Below are 14,531 nucleotides of genomic sequence, written 5' to 3'. Positions count from 1 at the left end.
CAGAGTATACATACAAACCTAGATGATAGAGCGAACTGCACACCGAGGCTATATAACCTATTGCTTCTAGGCTACAAACCTGTATAGCACATTACTGTACTGAATACTGCAGGCAACTGTAGCACAATAGTAAGTATTTGTTTATCTAAACAGAGAAAAGTTACAGTAAAAATACAGTATAATCTTATGTGACCACTGTCATATATGTGGTCAGTCATTGACTGAAATGTTATGCAACGCATGATTATATTTTTAAAGTTATACTTCTCAGACACTGTGTCAACCACCAAAGCAGCATAACCATTCTGAACTATTCGATCCCAGACAAATTTATTTTTCTATACTCTTAAAAATAGTACTAGTTCTGGTCAGGCCCAGTGACTCTCGTTTTTAATACTAGCACTCTGGGAGGCCGAGGTGGGAGGATTGCTTGAGGCCTAGAGTTGGAGACCAGCCTGAGCAAGAGCAAGACTTTGTCTCTACAAAAAATAGAAAAATTAGCCGAGCGTGGTGGCGTGTGCCTGTCGTCCCAGCTACTTGGGAGGCCAAGGCAGGAGGACAGCTTGAGCCCAGGAGTTTGAGGCTGCAGTGAGCTATGAGGACGCCAGTGCACTCTAGCCCAGGTGACAGAGGGAGACCCTGTCTCAAAAAAAAAAAAAAAAAATAGTAGTAGTAGTCCTAATTATCAGTATTGGTTTCAGATCTCCTCTGTATGAAGTCCTAAAAGGTAAGTTAAATAATATCCATGCTATTTTAATTTTTTCTCAGTAACTTTAATGGTTCTCTTGCAATGTAATTGGACTCAATCTTATAAAGTATTTATTAACCACTTACTTAGAACTACAATAACAGAATTACGAAAAATCAGGGTAATATGCTGCTCAACATCTACCCACCCTTTTTCCTCCAGCTACTTACATAACATATGATAACTAAGGGTTAGAATTATTGAGCAATTTCTCTAAAGCCATACAAGTCATCAGGAAGGGAGAATGCACCAATGCTTGGTTCTCTTGCCTCTTTGTCATTCTTTCCACTTTTCCAGTAGAGTTTCCAGCAACTTAATAGACAATATGGCAGCACTAAAAATATTTACCAGATATTGAAGCTTGTCAGCTTTCATAAAGAAAATATGTCAAGAACATTAAAACTCTATCTTAACATAAATACTATTTTTATATAGCAGAATGTTCCTTAGCTGCAAGAAAAAAGTGGATTTTAAACTAACTGATCATTTGTTCTACTCCAAGTACCTTTTGGAGTAGAACACATGGTGCCAAATATTCAAGCAGCCTTGCTCAGGACTAGAGCCCCTCATGAGAAGACTCTATTTCTTCTTTCATCCATCCCAACTTGCCACTTGGGCCACCAGTGACTACTGGCCTCTACAGGTAACCAACTACATGAAGCAAGAGCAATAACTTTTACTGGCATATATAGCTAACCAAGACTGAAGCACGCACAAAAAGTGGTAGCTTGGGGAAAAATGCATACTGTAAAATCCCTACCCACCACTAATAAATAATGTAAAACAAGTATTTCAAAAATAACCACTCACACTGGGCGTGGTGGCTCACGCCTATAATCCTAGCACTCTGGGAGGCCTAGGCAGGTGGATTGTTTGAGCTCAGGAGTTTGAGACCAGCCTGAGCAAATGCGAGACCCCGTCTCTACTAAAAAATAGAAAGAAATTATATGGACAGCTAAAAATATATATAGAAAAAATTAGCCAGGCATGGTGGCGCATGCCTATAGTCCCAGCTACTCGGGAGGCTGAGGTAGGAGGATGGCTTAAGCCCAGGAGTTTGAGGTTGCTGTGAGCTAAGCTGACGCCACGGCACTCTAGCCTGGAAAAGAGTGAGACTCTGCCTCAAAAATAAAATAAAATAAAATAACCACTCAAAATTTTGCCTGCACCTTCTTATGTGCTGGTTAACATACTGTAGCATCTAAATCTTTTTCCTTTACTCACCCCTTGATGCCCTCTCAAGACTCTACCATCCTTACATCATAATCTGCAGGAAGTTAAAGTGCTTCTACCCCAAACAAGCAGTGATGGTACTGCTGAATTAGCTGAAAAGATTCCTCTTATCTATTCACCTAACAAGCCACCTACTACACAGTAAATGCTATTCTGTGGTCTATTAAAGCCACGTAGTTTTCCTCCTCTCCATGCAAAATACCACGAAAGATTCTGTTTAATATTTGCCACACATGGAGAGTTCTCCTATCAACTATGGTATCCATCGCATTAAGAAAGTAAAAGGTGCTGAGTAAACAAGGTTAATGAAATGTACATTTATTCTCTAACTAGTTATCCCTAAAATCTAAAGTATCAAAATCAGGATGAATGGACCTACAAAGGGTTAACTCCTAATAGCAGTTTCCAATGTACTGTGTGTGCGAAAAAGGAATGGAGAAGCACTATCACTTCAACTTAGACAATGACCTGAACACATTTTTTTTTTTTTTTTTGAGATAGGGTCTCGCTCTGTCCCCCAGGCTAGAGTGCAGTGGCATCAGCACTCTACAACCTCAAACTCCTGGCCTTAAGCGATCCTCCTACCTCAGCCTCCCAAGTAGCTGGGACTACAGGCATGAGCCACTACACCCATCCAATTTTTCTATGTTTTGTAGAGATGGGGTCTCACTCTTGTTCAGGCTGGTCTCAAACTCCTGAGCTCAAGCGATCTTCCTGCCTAGGCCTCCCAGGGTGCTAGGATTACAGGCATGAGCCACTGAGCCCAGGCTGAACATAATTTTTTTTTTCATGAAGTTTCCTTCACAATATTTAAAAATAGTAAATAGTTCTCGAATCAATAAATTTAGCATTGCTATCACCAAAAAAAGTAGAATGTCAAGGATAAGACAGAAACAGTTAAAGTAATGACCCACTATCACTTGGAAAGAAGTTTTCTACTACTTTCGGAAAAATTAGTGGTTCTCAATCAGGGGTGATGTTACCTCCTGGTAGACATTTTTTGGCTGTCACAACTGGGAGAGGGTGCTATTGACATTCAGTGGGTAGAGGCCAGGGATGCTGCTACATTTCATACGATGCATACGACAGCCCCACTACAAGGAATTATCTGGCCCAAAATGTCAATTGCACCAAGGCTGAGAAACCCTAAGAAATGTAATCCATAGCTAGAAATATCGTGAGGTGTTTTTTTTTTTTTTAATATTGGTAGAGTGGAAGATAATCCACTGAGTGAATCACATTCTAAGAGGTACTAAAAGACTACAAAACTATAAAAGGGCTATTTTGGAGGATTATTCCAAAAGAATATGATTTATCTGAAGTAGTCTGTATAAAGCAGCACCATTAAAGAAAAAAAACTGTCACACTGTTCTGGATAAACAAGGATTTACTACAGTTTCATAAAGTTAATTTACAAAGAAAAATTTCTTTCCGTAAGTTTTAAGGACTAAACTCTGTGGATACAAGTTTGAAACCAGAGCCCTGAACAACTACTGCGTTCTCCAACAGTCACCAGCCACTTGATTAATCTAGCTACCACTAATGCTAAAGCTATAAAATACATATATATTTATGTGCGTGTGTGTATTTATAAAAAAAACACACACAAGGCAAGGGCAAACCCTCAAGAAACTGAGAAAACATTTTTAATTCATGCCTTCTACTCAGTCCATAAGAATTTGGCTTTTAAATGCTCATCAAAAGCAGTTTCTGAGAATCCGAGGGTAAAAAAAAAAAACACAAGGAATGTAAAAGTCAGGAAAATATTTGTCAGATTAGTGTCAGAGACCTTTGTGAGGATGATGCATTTATCCTCTGCATACATATTCCTACAGCAGTTCACTTGGCTTCAGAATTATTGCTGCTGAAGGTCATTTGATACATTTTTACCTTTTTTGTACATTGCCATTGTCAACTGCTTACTGTGAGCTCACTCTGTGCAAAGTACCAAGTTAGGGCAACTGCAAATATTACTTCAATGATTCCAACTGTATCTTCCTCTTCCTTTCTTATTTACCAAGATTTAAATGATGAGTAAAAAATGAGTTCATAGAGTCTGGACACTGTAAACTCTCAAAAATATTAAAATGGTTTTGACTGACAATGAAAACTGAATTTGGAGGGCAATTTTTATGATTTTTTAAAAAACATCCCAATAATCATAGCTGTTTTTAAAATTCAAGAAGGATCCTCAACAAAATGCCTGAAACATTATTATTTTTCACATAAACGGTAACGATCAGTTTAAAAGCTTTAAGTGATCAATCCCAATTGAGCAACCCTGTTCACGAGAGATAAAAATCATCTCTCAAAACTGTAGTTTTGTCAAGTATTTCATGGTTTTCAAAAAAGTAACCTCTAATGCATTTTACTTTTTAACTAAAATATTCCTTTAATCTAAAACCCTGCTTTAAAGATTTGGTTTTTGCTATTCTTTTAAATTACTCTGGACTTCATCAATAGGCCCAGCTGTTAAATTTGGGAGCAATGACAACAAATCCCTGGGCAAACAATTGCTGTGAGTGAGACTCTTTTTTTGGAATAATCAGAGATAGTTGACCAAAGGGAGTCATACCTAATAGCCTTTCAAAATTCCATTAAGAAGCTGGACAGAAATAAATACATACATTTATTAAATATATACATCTCAAAGGAAATTATAATTCTACCCCTCCCTGGACCGTATTTTGCTAAAAAAACAAAAATCCAAAAACTTTTTAAAAGAGTAAGATAGTGTTACAGGTTTCTGAAAATGAGAAATGATCCTCACTAGTCAAGTGCAAAGTGAGAAAAACTGGTTCCATTGCCCAGAGATTATCAGGCACCTGATAAACAGACTTTAGACAGACTTTAAGAACCAAGTATCATTGTAAATAAGCCTTGTAACGTAGAATTGTAATGTAGAATTATATATGAAACTTTTACTTCCTTGACTTTACTTATGCAACTTTAAGATGATCAATTTTAAGTGAAACATATACTTTTGAACCACACCTCCTCTTTTTAAAGGTGATTTTTCTTGGATCCTAGAAAGCATCAATTGAGCCTTATCTACAGTGCTGGCAGATTGATCTCTCTAAATACCTCAGTTCTGTCAGGCTTATTTTTTCCAAGATCAAATTACTTTTACTTATGTGTTGGCTCTCTTGAATTAGGACAGGTAACTGCTAACTCAAAGTGAACACGCACACAGGTAAGAAACTCTGTCCTTTCCAGCATCTACAACTCTCAATAAAACAATGTAGCAAAATCTTGCCTATTTTGGGTCCAGGATCATTAATAAAATCCAAAACCTAGGCTATAGTCTCATAGTTCTTATTGTTCTCTTTTCAATATACCACTCTCCCCTTTAAAAAAAAAAAAAATCACTCTTTAAATGTTTTTAATATATTTTAACTTCACATTTCAAGATCAATTTCAGATTACAATTTATGCATTACTCTTTAAGATACAAACCACACCCACAGAACAGTTTTCATTAACCCCACAAAAAACCCTCAAACTTCATCTTAATTTAAACTGACGTAATAAACATTTTATTCATGAAAAACCTACAACCTTGTAAAGGACATGACTATTGCTAATTAAAGTTATAGAAATACACCCTCTAAACAACTTTACTGATGTAAAACTTAACCTCAAATTTTTAGGGAAAAAATCCTAAAGTTACAATAATTCCCATGCCCTTCCAGCTACAAATGCTCATATAAGAAATTATTTTTCACAGTGAACAGGCCCGAAAAACCTAAGAAATGTAAGCCAGCTTTATGTTCTTTTTCCCTCTCTCCTAAGACTTCAATTTCCACCTTTTATGGAAAGGAAATAAACAACTAGCTTCCTGTTCAATCACTAGCTTACAGCCAGTCTTTTACACATCACAGAACACAACCCGCCTCCTCCTTCACTTCTCTCAAATGTCTCTTATCTTAATTTAAACTTGTTGAAATATGAGACCGTTTTACCACACTAATGCTTTCCTATGAAATTTACTTATTTCAACATTTAAGAATGCAAGAGATATCAAGACGTCCATAGATTATTTCTTATCCCTACAATTTTATTAAATTGTTTACATAACAAAGATTTAGTGCCCATGAAAGTGAAAATTTGATTTGCCGAAATTTAAAAATATTGAAATGTATAGGAAACAGTTTAATCTTCTCTTGTATACAACTGGGAAGAGGGCCTCCCACATCACTCCCCTTTCTATTCTAATGACATGAAATTATAAAACACCTAAAATGGCTATCAATAAAAAGGATTACCTTTTCTTAAAGCTAAATATTACTTTAACCCTATACTTACTTTTAAAAATGGGATGCCTTAGCAAAACCAAGTTAGATGAATTCTTTTGTGCTTGGATGAACAACAGGAAAGCAAAGCCTCCAGGCCTTTGGGGAGGAACCTAGTCCCTGCAGCCCTGCTCTGATGTGCTTGGGAGATAAGGCTCCATAGTGACACTTAAGGAAAGGCCTGTTCACATTTGAATTTCTGCATTCCTCAAGAACAATTCATGGCAATAACTAACTTTGCAGAAGAGCTACATGAAAGCTTTGGCCAATGAATGAGGGTCATCTGCTCTTTATCACAAGGGTAAACCTCATCCTGGCCAGTTTCTAACCTTTTAACCCTGTGAATTCCTAATTTACACATGAATAATGGAATTCTTGCCTAGAGTGCAACTTTCAGCTTCTAGTTCCTATGTTTAGAAACCAAGACTTGATTGCCTGTGTGTTAAAAATCTAAAACTTGCACATGTTAAAGTTTTAGATTTCCAGGTGCTGTATTATTACACTTCTGAACGAAAAGATATGCTTGCTGACAAAATCTTTGACTAAGAAAAAGAACATACTTGCACCCTGCTGTTATAAATAGAAGAGAACTAGCTGTAAAGAAAAAAAAAAACAGAATGTCCACTTAATGCCTATTCTCTTCCTCTTTAATATGTATAACATCTTTACCCTGAACACAGGATAAAGTGGTATGAGCCTCCACCATGGGACATTGTTTCTTACATATCATAACTAATTATGTAATTCAAAAATCTCTAAGAAATTCCATATTTCTCAAGCAAAATCTAAGCCCACTATGTATTTCTTTTTTTAAATCCGTAATATGAACAGATTTTCCTAGCAAAATAACTCTTTAGGGTTAAATAAAATGTGTACATATGAAGGATGTGGTCCCCCAAACTGATTACAGTTGGTATTTAATAGCAATGTTCTACATAGTTCCACTGGAAAGTTTTGCTACTTAAAAAAACATGAAAACCACTTCACCACAGTAGCCTTCAAAATGATTCACAATTAAATAATTTATTATGAAGGATAATATTTATAAAGATACAAAAATCTAAAGATATTTAGAAAGCCAGTACTAACATTTGTTTGTTACACCTATCACACCGTTCAGATTTTATTTATGAAGTTAGAAAGCTCTGGGTGTTTTCAAAAGTGTTTCTGGGAGCCCTAGAATTCTGTCAGGCTTCTCAGGAGGTCCTGGAAACAACGTGTGGTCATAACAAATGCTTCATCTTTTCATAGGCTATCCAGCCCGTTCCACTCCCTACTCTACCCCTGAGAAATAATATATGTTACAGTTCTGAGTATGAAAACAAAACACAAGAGTCTATAAACCTGAAAAGGTGGAAAAATTACAACTCCATAGAACAATTTTACGTTAGAAAAAAGTTAAATGAATAGAACCTAAGCATAAAAGCACGTTATTTTGAAGACAGTATTGTAGAGAAAACTGTTACTCCATGAAAAAAATGATTATTATCCAATGATTATAGCAGCAAGAAAAAAAGTTTATCAGAACTCCTCTCAGGTTTATTCTCGTCTTTGTCAGGGGTGGGAGGAGGGCTAGAACTGGAAACTTTTCTAATTTTCTGACATGTCAATACAAAAATATCTTTATTCGCAATTTGTTTTCTACAGTTAATCTTATTTTAGAGTAATGAAATAAATTACTAATATAAGGCTGATATAAATATGGCAATGAACTGTTAACAATAGTTAAAATCTAGGAAATCTAAATTTTCTAGGAAATTCCTGCCAATAGCTTCCCAAATTTCAATTGTGCAGACCTTGAGGAAGCTATTTCCCCAAGATTAAGCCTTTATCTCAAGAACTCCTCCTCCTTATTGTTCACTTTGTAAATGATCAATTTGCAAATATAGCGCAAAATCTATCTTTCCTGGATTAACAAAAGCATGTGGCTAGAATGCCTGTAAAACTATTTTTAAGATAAAGTTTTTTTTTCAAGATTTAAATAGTCTATTGTCCTCCTCAGTGCTGCCTGTTTGATCACCTGAAGCAGTGGAAAGTCGCAGTGGAAACAAGGAGTTCTCTGCCTGTCCTAGGCCTATCTTTACACTCAAAAGTTATCAACCACCAAGCAATGGATCACTTGGACAAACAGTTGAACTGATGGGGTTGTTAATACAAAAGAAATCATTAGATAGCAAACTTTATGATAACTGGGCGGAAAATAAGCAGATCTGATTTAAGTCCATTAAGCATGATATGGAAATGACCTTAATCTCTTTCCCTCCCAGCAGGAAAAGACTAGGAATACTTCAAAGGCTTGAAAGTTACTGACCAATGCCCTCTCTTACAATTAAAAGGCAACATGGGTGATCTAAAAGCAGTCAGAGAAATGGAAGTTGAACTATAAGAAAGATTTAGCACTCACAGGCTAAAGCAGAAAGATTTGCTTCTGATTGTTCTCACTCAATTACTAATTTCCAAAAGATAAGATTTTAGAATAACTTTTGTTGTGTTGGTAAAACCTCTACATACAATTCTTATAGTGTCAGACACTTGGAATTTACATAAAGCCACCTCTACAGGTTTTATTTTACTTGGCATTCTAAACCTAATTTGACTTCTGTTCTTGATCACTCATTTGAATTTATATATGTATTTTTCTCAGTTTTCCCTGCATGCCTTAGTTAGCATCAACTATTTTCTCCAGTAAAATTCTTAACGTATGTATGATTTTTAGAGTTATTACATTAATGAATCAAGAAATCATCAAAACGTAGCAATGAAAAATGTCAACAACCAAGAACTTAAACACTTACTTGATAAGGTAAGATGAGCTTTTTGACTAAGAATGGCTCCATATTTGTTCATTGCCAAGCACTGATAAAATCCTTCATCGGATTGCTCTCCTCGCCTGCCTTCCATCTCACTGATGTATAAAGAGCCATTAAAAAGAACCTGGATCCGTTTATTTTCAGATACTTTTGCTCCATTTTTCAACCATGTGACCTTAATAGGAACTTCTCCGTGAGCCTGGCAATCTAAAACGACTGGGTCCTTTCTTGTGACAGTTACATCCTGTGGTTCTTTTATAAAAAACAGTTCGCTAAAGCACCACACTCCTATAAGGAAAAAGGAGAAAGGCATATCCAGAATTACAGGTACAAAATCATTTCTTAAAACCATTTAAAACACATATTCAGGGTATAATAAAGCAAAGTTTAACAAATCATATTAGTTAACTTACAAATACCTCAATAAACCAACCTAAATTTCAGCAAACCTTTTCAACAAGTCAGAGAAATCACCTTTTATGACATCTACACTAAAAGAATGGGGAAGATTTCAATAACTTCTATACCTTGTAAGAAATCTGTTCTGAAGTTCCTTGCCAAAGTTTCAAAATCATCAGGAAAACTCATGAGCACAAGCTGTCTGCTACTTTTACAAGCTTGTCAAAAAGATCTTGAACAGAGTAAGTCGTAAAAGTCTAATTTTACAAGAAATCATTAGCCAAACTCCAACTCTGTGAACAAGCAAGTTTATTTCCTTGTCCCTTGAAGTGTTTTTGGAACCCTTGGCACCTACTCCTTTGGGAAGTGCATTTATCTTTTGTGACAAATAACAAGTTTGCATTTTTCTATCTGCCCTTTTACAGCAGAAACTCAGTCTTCTCTTCTTGAAAGAAATCCATTTACTTAATTTCTGCAGAGCAAGCTAGGTATTTAAAGGACAAACAATAGACTTTGAAAAGTTGGTAACTCTTGCTGCTTGTACTCAGTGGGTGATCGGATTAGGAAACTTTTGTTTCGCTTTTTTAGAATTACCAACTGTTGGGAAAAAAAAAATGCGTAACTAATTGGTCCTTACTGTCTAATAGGGATAGGAGATTGCTTAATCAACCAATACACATTTTTATCAGAGCAGAGGAAAGGCTTTATCCTAAGCTTACACATTGCCTCTGGCCTCGCAAGTATAAAGCATCCGATGACTAGCTAGTAGTCGGTCACCTCCTGCATTTAGCGCCAAGGCTGGCTAAGTCTTGCATATTGATTGGGGCAGAATGGAGAATGGCGGACGGGGGAGGGGAGGGTTTCATCTTCTGATCATTTTGAATCCATGATTACAAATACCTAGAGATAATTTCTCAGTTTCTCATCAAGGCAGGTCCTAGGAATCCTCACGCTTCCGGGCTCTCGACGTCCCCTAATATATGCCCAGGGCGACGCGAGCCACCCTAACAGCCCCGCGCTGCGCCGAACGCTCCGGAAGGCGCCCATTGTGTTTCTGAGCCACATCTGACTTTGATCCTTTTCTCATGCTAACAGAACTAACCCCTCCAAGAAAAACGAAAGTCAGGCGTTTGTAACCTGTAAGCCAATAAAATAACCTATCCTACCAATCACCTCTCCTACCCGCCTTCCCCCACCCCCGTTCATTTTACACTTTTATCTGAGGAAACCAACACGGATGCAAGGGAGAAAAAATGAGTTCATCCAAGTTTGTGCAAGGCTAATCTGGAGTTTGGAGGAACCTTCAGATCCGTACACACCTCAAGCCCTGCCCCAAAATACCTAGCTGCAGGAAATAAATCCTATTTAGACACCTTCCTTCCTAGCTTTGGGCACTTTTCTTCCTCCTCCTCTGGGGCACAAATTGGCCACGCAAATTCCAACCCATTTCTGTTTCCAGTTGCACCCTCCCATCTCCCCCTCGCTCTATCTGGATCCGGGGAACTGGGGGCATTAGCGGTGCTGATCTGGGCGATGAGTTCGCCATTCCCTCCCGCAGCCCTAAAAAGTGGGGGAACCCCCACTCCAAACACAGGAAGCCGCGCGGAACCGCGGCGCCCCCTGCGCGGCGAGGCAGCCACTAAGGAAACAATATAAATAAAGCCACGTGCGGCCGCAGCGGCCCCGGCGGGCGGGCTGCGCAGAACCCCGGCTGGACACGGAGGAGGGGACGCGGCCGGAGCCGGGACAATGGCGCGAGAAGGGAAGGATGAGAGTGGACACCGGCCACCAGAACCTTACAGCCCGAGGCGCGCGGCGGAGAGGGGCGTGCGCTGGGAGAGACTCCCCCCAGCCGAGCTAGAGCGCCCGCAGAGCCTGCGGGCAACTTGTGCTTTCAGCCAGCGAGCGGCTCCGGACGGGCCGCAGGGAGAGAGCAGGGACCGGTGGTCAGTGCCACCACGCAGAACCCCGCCGCCACCCCCCCCCCACACACACGCCGTTTCATCTTTCCCCATCCCACTCGCGCAGAAGAAAGCGCGCCCACCTGGAACCGGGCCGAGGAGCAGCAGGAGCAGGAGCGCGCCGAGCAGCATCCCTAGCGGCCGCCACCGGGCGAGGGGTCGCAGAGAAGGCGCCATTCAGCGGCGCTGCGCGGGCATGCTCCCCGGCCGCCCCGCAGCCGCTGTCCGCCTGCCGGCCCCCGCCTCCGGGCGCTCCCTCTGCGGCGGCTGGACGGGCGCAGCCTGGGCTTCCCGCTCCAGCACCGGCGTGGGGCGGCGCAGCACGGCCGGCGGCTGGTCTCTGCTGGCGGCGAGGCCGGTGCTCGGACACCCGCTCGCGCGAGGCTGGGGGCCTGAGAGTCCGGCTGGGGGCGGAGTGAGGCGGCGGCTGGAGAGGGCGGGGGTGGCGGAGTGGACAGCGCCGCGGCTGCCGGCCTGGGACTACTTTCTACATCTGGCCCCTGGTCTGGGGACCGGGAGGTCGGCGCGCCTGGCGGAGGGAGACGCTGGGAGGGGGACCCAGTGGACGCCGGGTCGCGGCCCCGGGGGGAGGGGACGGGCCCCGCCGGACAATGCACCTGGGGGTCAAGCCCTGGCTGAGGGTCTCCGCCCCCTCTGCCTCCGCGCCACCGGCCAGGACAGAGCCACAAAGGCCAAGCTTCCCGGCCCAGCCAGCCCCCTGGGCCCCTCTCCCGCCGGCTAGTTTAGGACTGGGAGAGGAGGTGGCGGGGTGGGGGAGGGATGGTGTTGAGAGACGGGGAAAAGCCGGAGACTTCTCCCTGGATGGCCCCCTGCCCACCCCCACCCTCCCTCACACGCCGAGGCCCTGTGGAGGGAAATCTATTTCCCACTTCAGAGATTTGTCAGCCCGACTGGAGGCATCTCCGGGTGATAAGCCCCACATTTGGGCACTGTTCTTATCCTCCCTGCCCCCCTCAGATGCAGCACTGGTTAAAAACATCTCAGAAGAGTGCCCTGAAATAAACAGTTACCTTTGGGAGAGACGTTTTATTATCTCTTCTTCAAGTTAGTCAAGTTCTTTAATTTGTGAGAACCCTGCACACAAAAGGCCCTGTCTTGAGAGGAGAGGCGAGATCAGGGGTTTCCTAGATTCTCCGAGCTTGCTGTGGGAATCCAGGCTTTGCTACTACCTGATTGTAAGTTAGACTAGGAAAAGACATAAATGTTGTGAGTTTGTTCACATCTCCTAAAATTAAGGCTAATAAGAGGCGTTGAAATATACATTTAAAGCTTGTAATGAGCTTGCTAAACAAGTGTGGCTCATAGAGAGCGTTTGCATGTGGATTAACATTTGTTAATCCCAAACTAAATCTGTGGCACATGATGAGGGCACAGGCTAAAAGCTAGCCTTATGAAAGCTGCTGACAGAAATCTAGCTTTTGTCAGTAAGTCATCAACACACTAACTGCCTTTAGCATGTTCTGGAAATCCTCCTGTTGAAGAAGGGAAAAAGCAGCAACAGTTTAGAACATTAGGACTGCACTACCTCCCCCCAAAGCTCATTGCAATAAGGATCAGTCTATTTAGGAATTTCAACTTAACTGCATGTAAAACAGTAATACCCTTACTATATTGCTTCCAAAATCTTGCTTGTAACTTAGATGAATTTAAACTATTTCTAAGCATCAAAATGAAGATGCATGGAAAAGGAAAACATTTCGAGGTAATAAAATGAAACATTTGTAAGGAAGTTTTAAATATCTGATAATTCAACTTTACACAAAATGATGTTCTTATTTGCAGTTAAACTAGGTTTTTTTTTTTTTGATTGTATGACATTCTTTTCCCTCTTGACTTCCCCTTCTCTCAGTTCCCTGTCAATTGACCCTAAGTGCTCATATTTCCTGGGTAAGAACTGCTAATAAGATGCTTTTATGCCGGCTTTCTTGAATAAATCAGAAGAATAAAGGCTGGGGGAGGGGAGAGATGCTAAAAGGCAAGGGAAGAACTTTTTTTTAAACTGACACTTGCCTTTAACATTTCAATTCTTATGGCTTTGAATCTTGAGTTGTGTTGAGAAAGAATATAGCATTGCATTAATGTGAAGTAAGATAATATAGTGAGATTAAACAACCCTACAGAAATTGTCTGATATATATTTACTGTTCCATGTTGGGCAGGAGACTACTCTGATGATGTAATTATATTAATACTATATTGTATACAATTGCAGTCTACCCAAAGCTTTCATATTTTAATGTATACTCACTCATTTGATTCTCATGATAACCCAATGAGGGAGGGAGGGAGAGATATTATTATTATCTCCATTTTAAGTTCAAGAAACTGAGACTTACCCAAGGTCGCTCGTTAGTAAGTGGTAACTGGGAAGCAGAATCCATGTCTTCTGATTTCAAATTCTTTTCTTTTTTTTCACTCACCCACTCTGCTGATTTCAAATTTGTTGCTCTTTCTACTATACAACCCTTCCTGGGTTTAATTTAAACTTTTTTTTTTTAATATCTATTCTTGTTGCCTTCAGAACTTATAGTGCACATCTTTAGAGAACACAGTACATGTCTTCTCAGACACTTACATGTTCTCTCATGTGTAACACGTGTCATATATCATGTACTAGGCTACATAAGCTATTTAAGAGCTTGTTACCCAGTTCTGGAATGCCCCACAATTTCCATCCAACACAGTACCTTGCATACAGCAGATAACACTGCAGTGTCTAATAGCCTGCTTTTGGATATCTAACAGACTAGAGTTCAAATTTTGGTGTTATACGGACAAGTTACTCATGCTCTCAAATCTAATCTATTTACTAGGAATAAGTATAATACCAATGGGCTGCTGTGATGTGCTACAATGCATAGAAAACACCCGGTGCTTAGTTCTTTTTCTTTTTCTTTTTTTTCCTTTTGCTAAAGACAGGGTCTCACTCTGTTGCCCAGGCTACAGTGCAGTGGTGAAATCATAGCTCACTGCAACTTTGAATTCTCAGGCTCAAGCACTCTTCCTTCCTGCCTCAGCCTCCAGAGTAGCTGGGACTACAGGCATGTGCCACCATGCCTGGCTAACC

General features: G+C 40.4%; 1 protein-coding gene across 1 annotated transcript in view; it reads right to left on the bottom strand.

The window, feature by feature from the left end:
• The window catches only part of PRTG (protogenin), a 122,704-nt gene extending 111,084 nt beyond the window's left edge, over positions 1-11,620 (bottom strand). Inside the window, exons 1-2 of the mRNA XM_069492034.1 lie at positions 11,527-11,620; positions 9,069-9,371 (exon numbers count right to left, since the gene is read on the bottom strand). Of these exons, the coding sequence (XP_069348135.1) occupies positions 9,069-9,371; positions 11,527-11,620 (397 nt within the window). The remainder of the gene's footprint in view (positions 1-9,068; positions 9,372-11,526) is intronic.
• Between the last annotated feature and the right edge of the window lie 2,911 nt (positions 11,621-14,531).

The sequence above is a fragment of the Eulemur rufifrons genome, chromosome 2 (genome assembly GCF_041146395.1).
Source record: "Eulemur rufifrons isolate Redbay chromosome 2, OSU_ERuf_1, whole genome shotgun sequence".
In the NCBI taxonomy this organism is placed as follows: Eukaryota; Metazoa; Chordata; class Mammalia; order Primates; family Lemuridae; genus Eulemur; species Eulemur rufifrons.
This window is presented reverse-complemented; position numbering and strand designations above follow the sequence as displayed.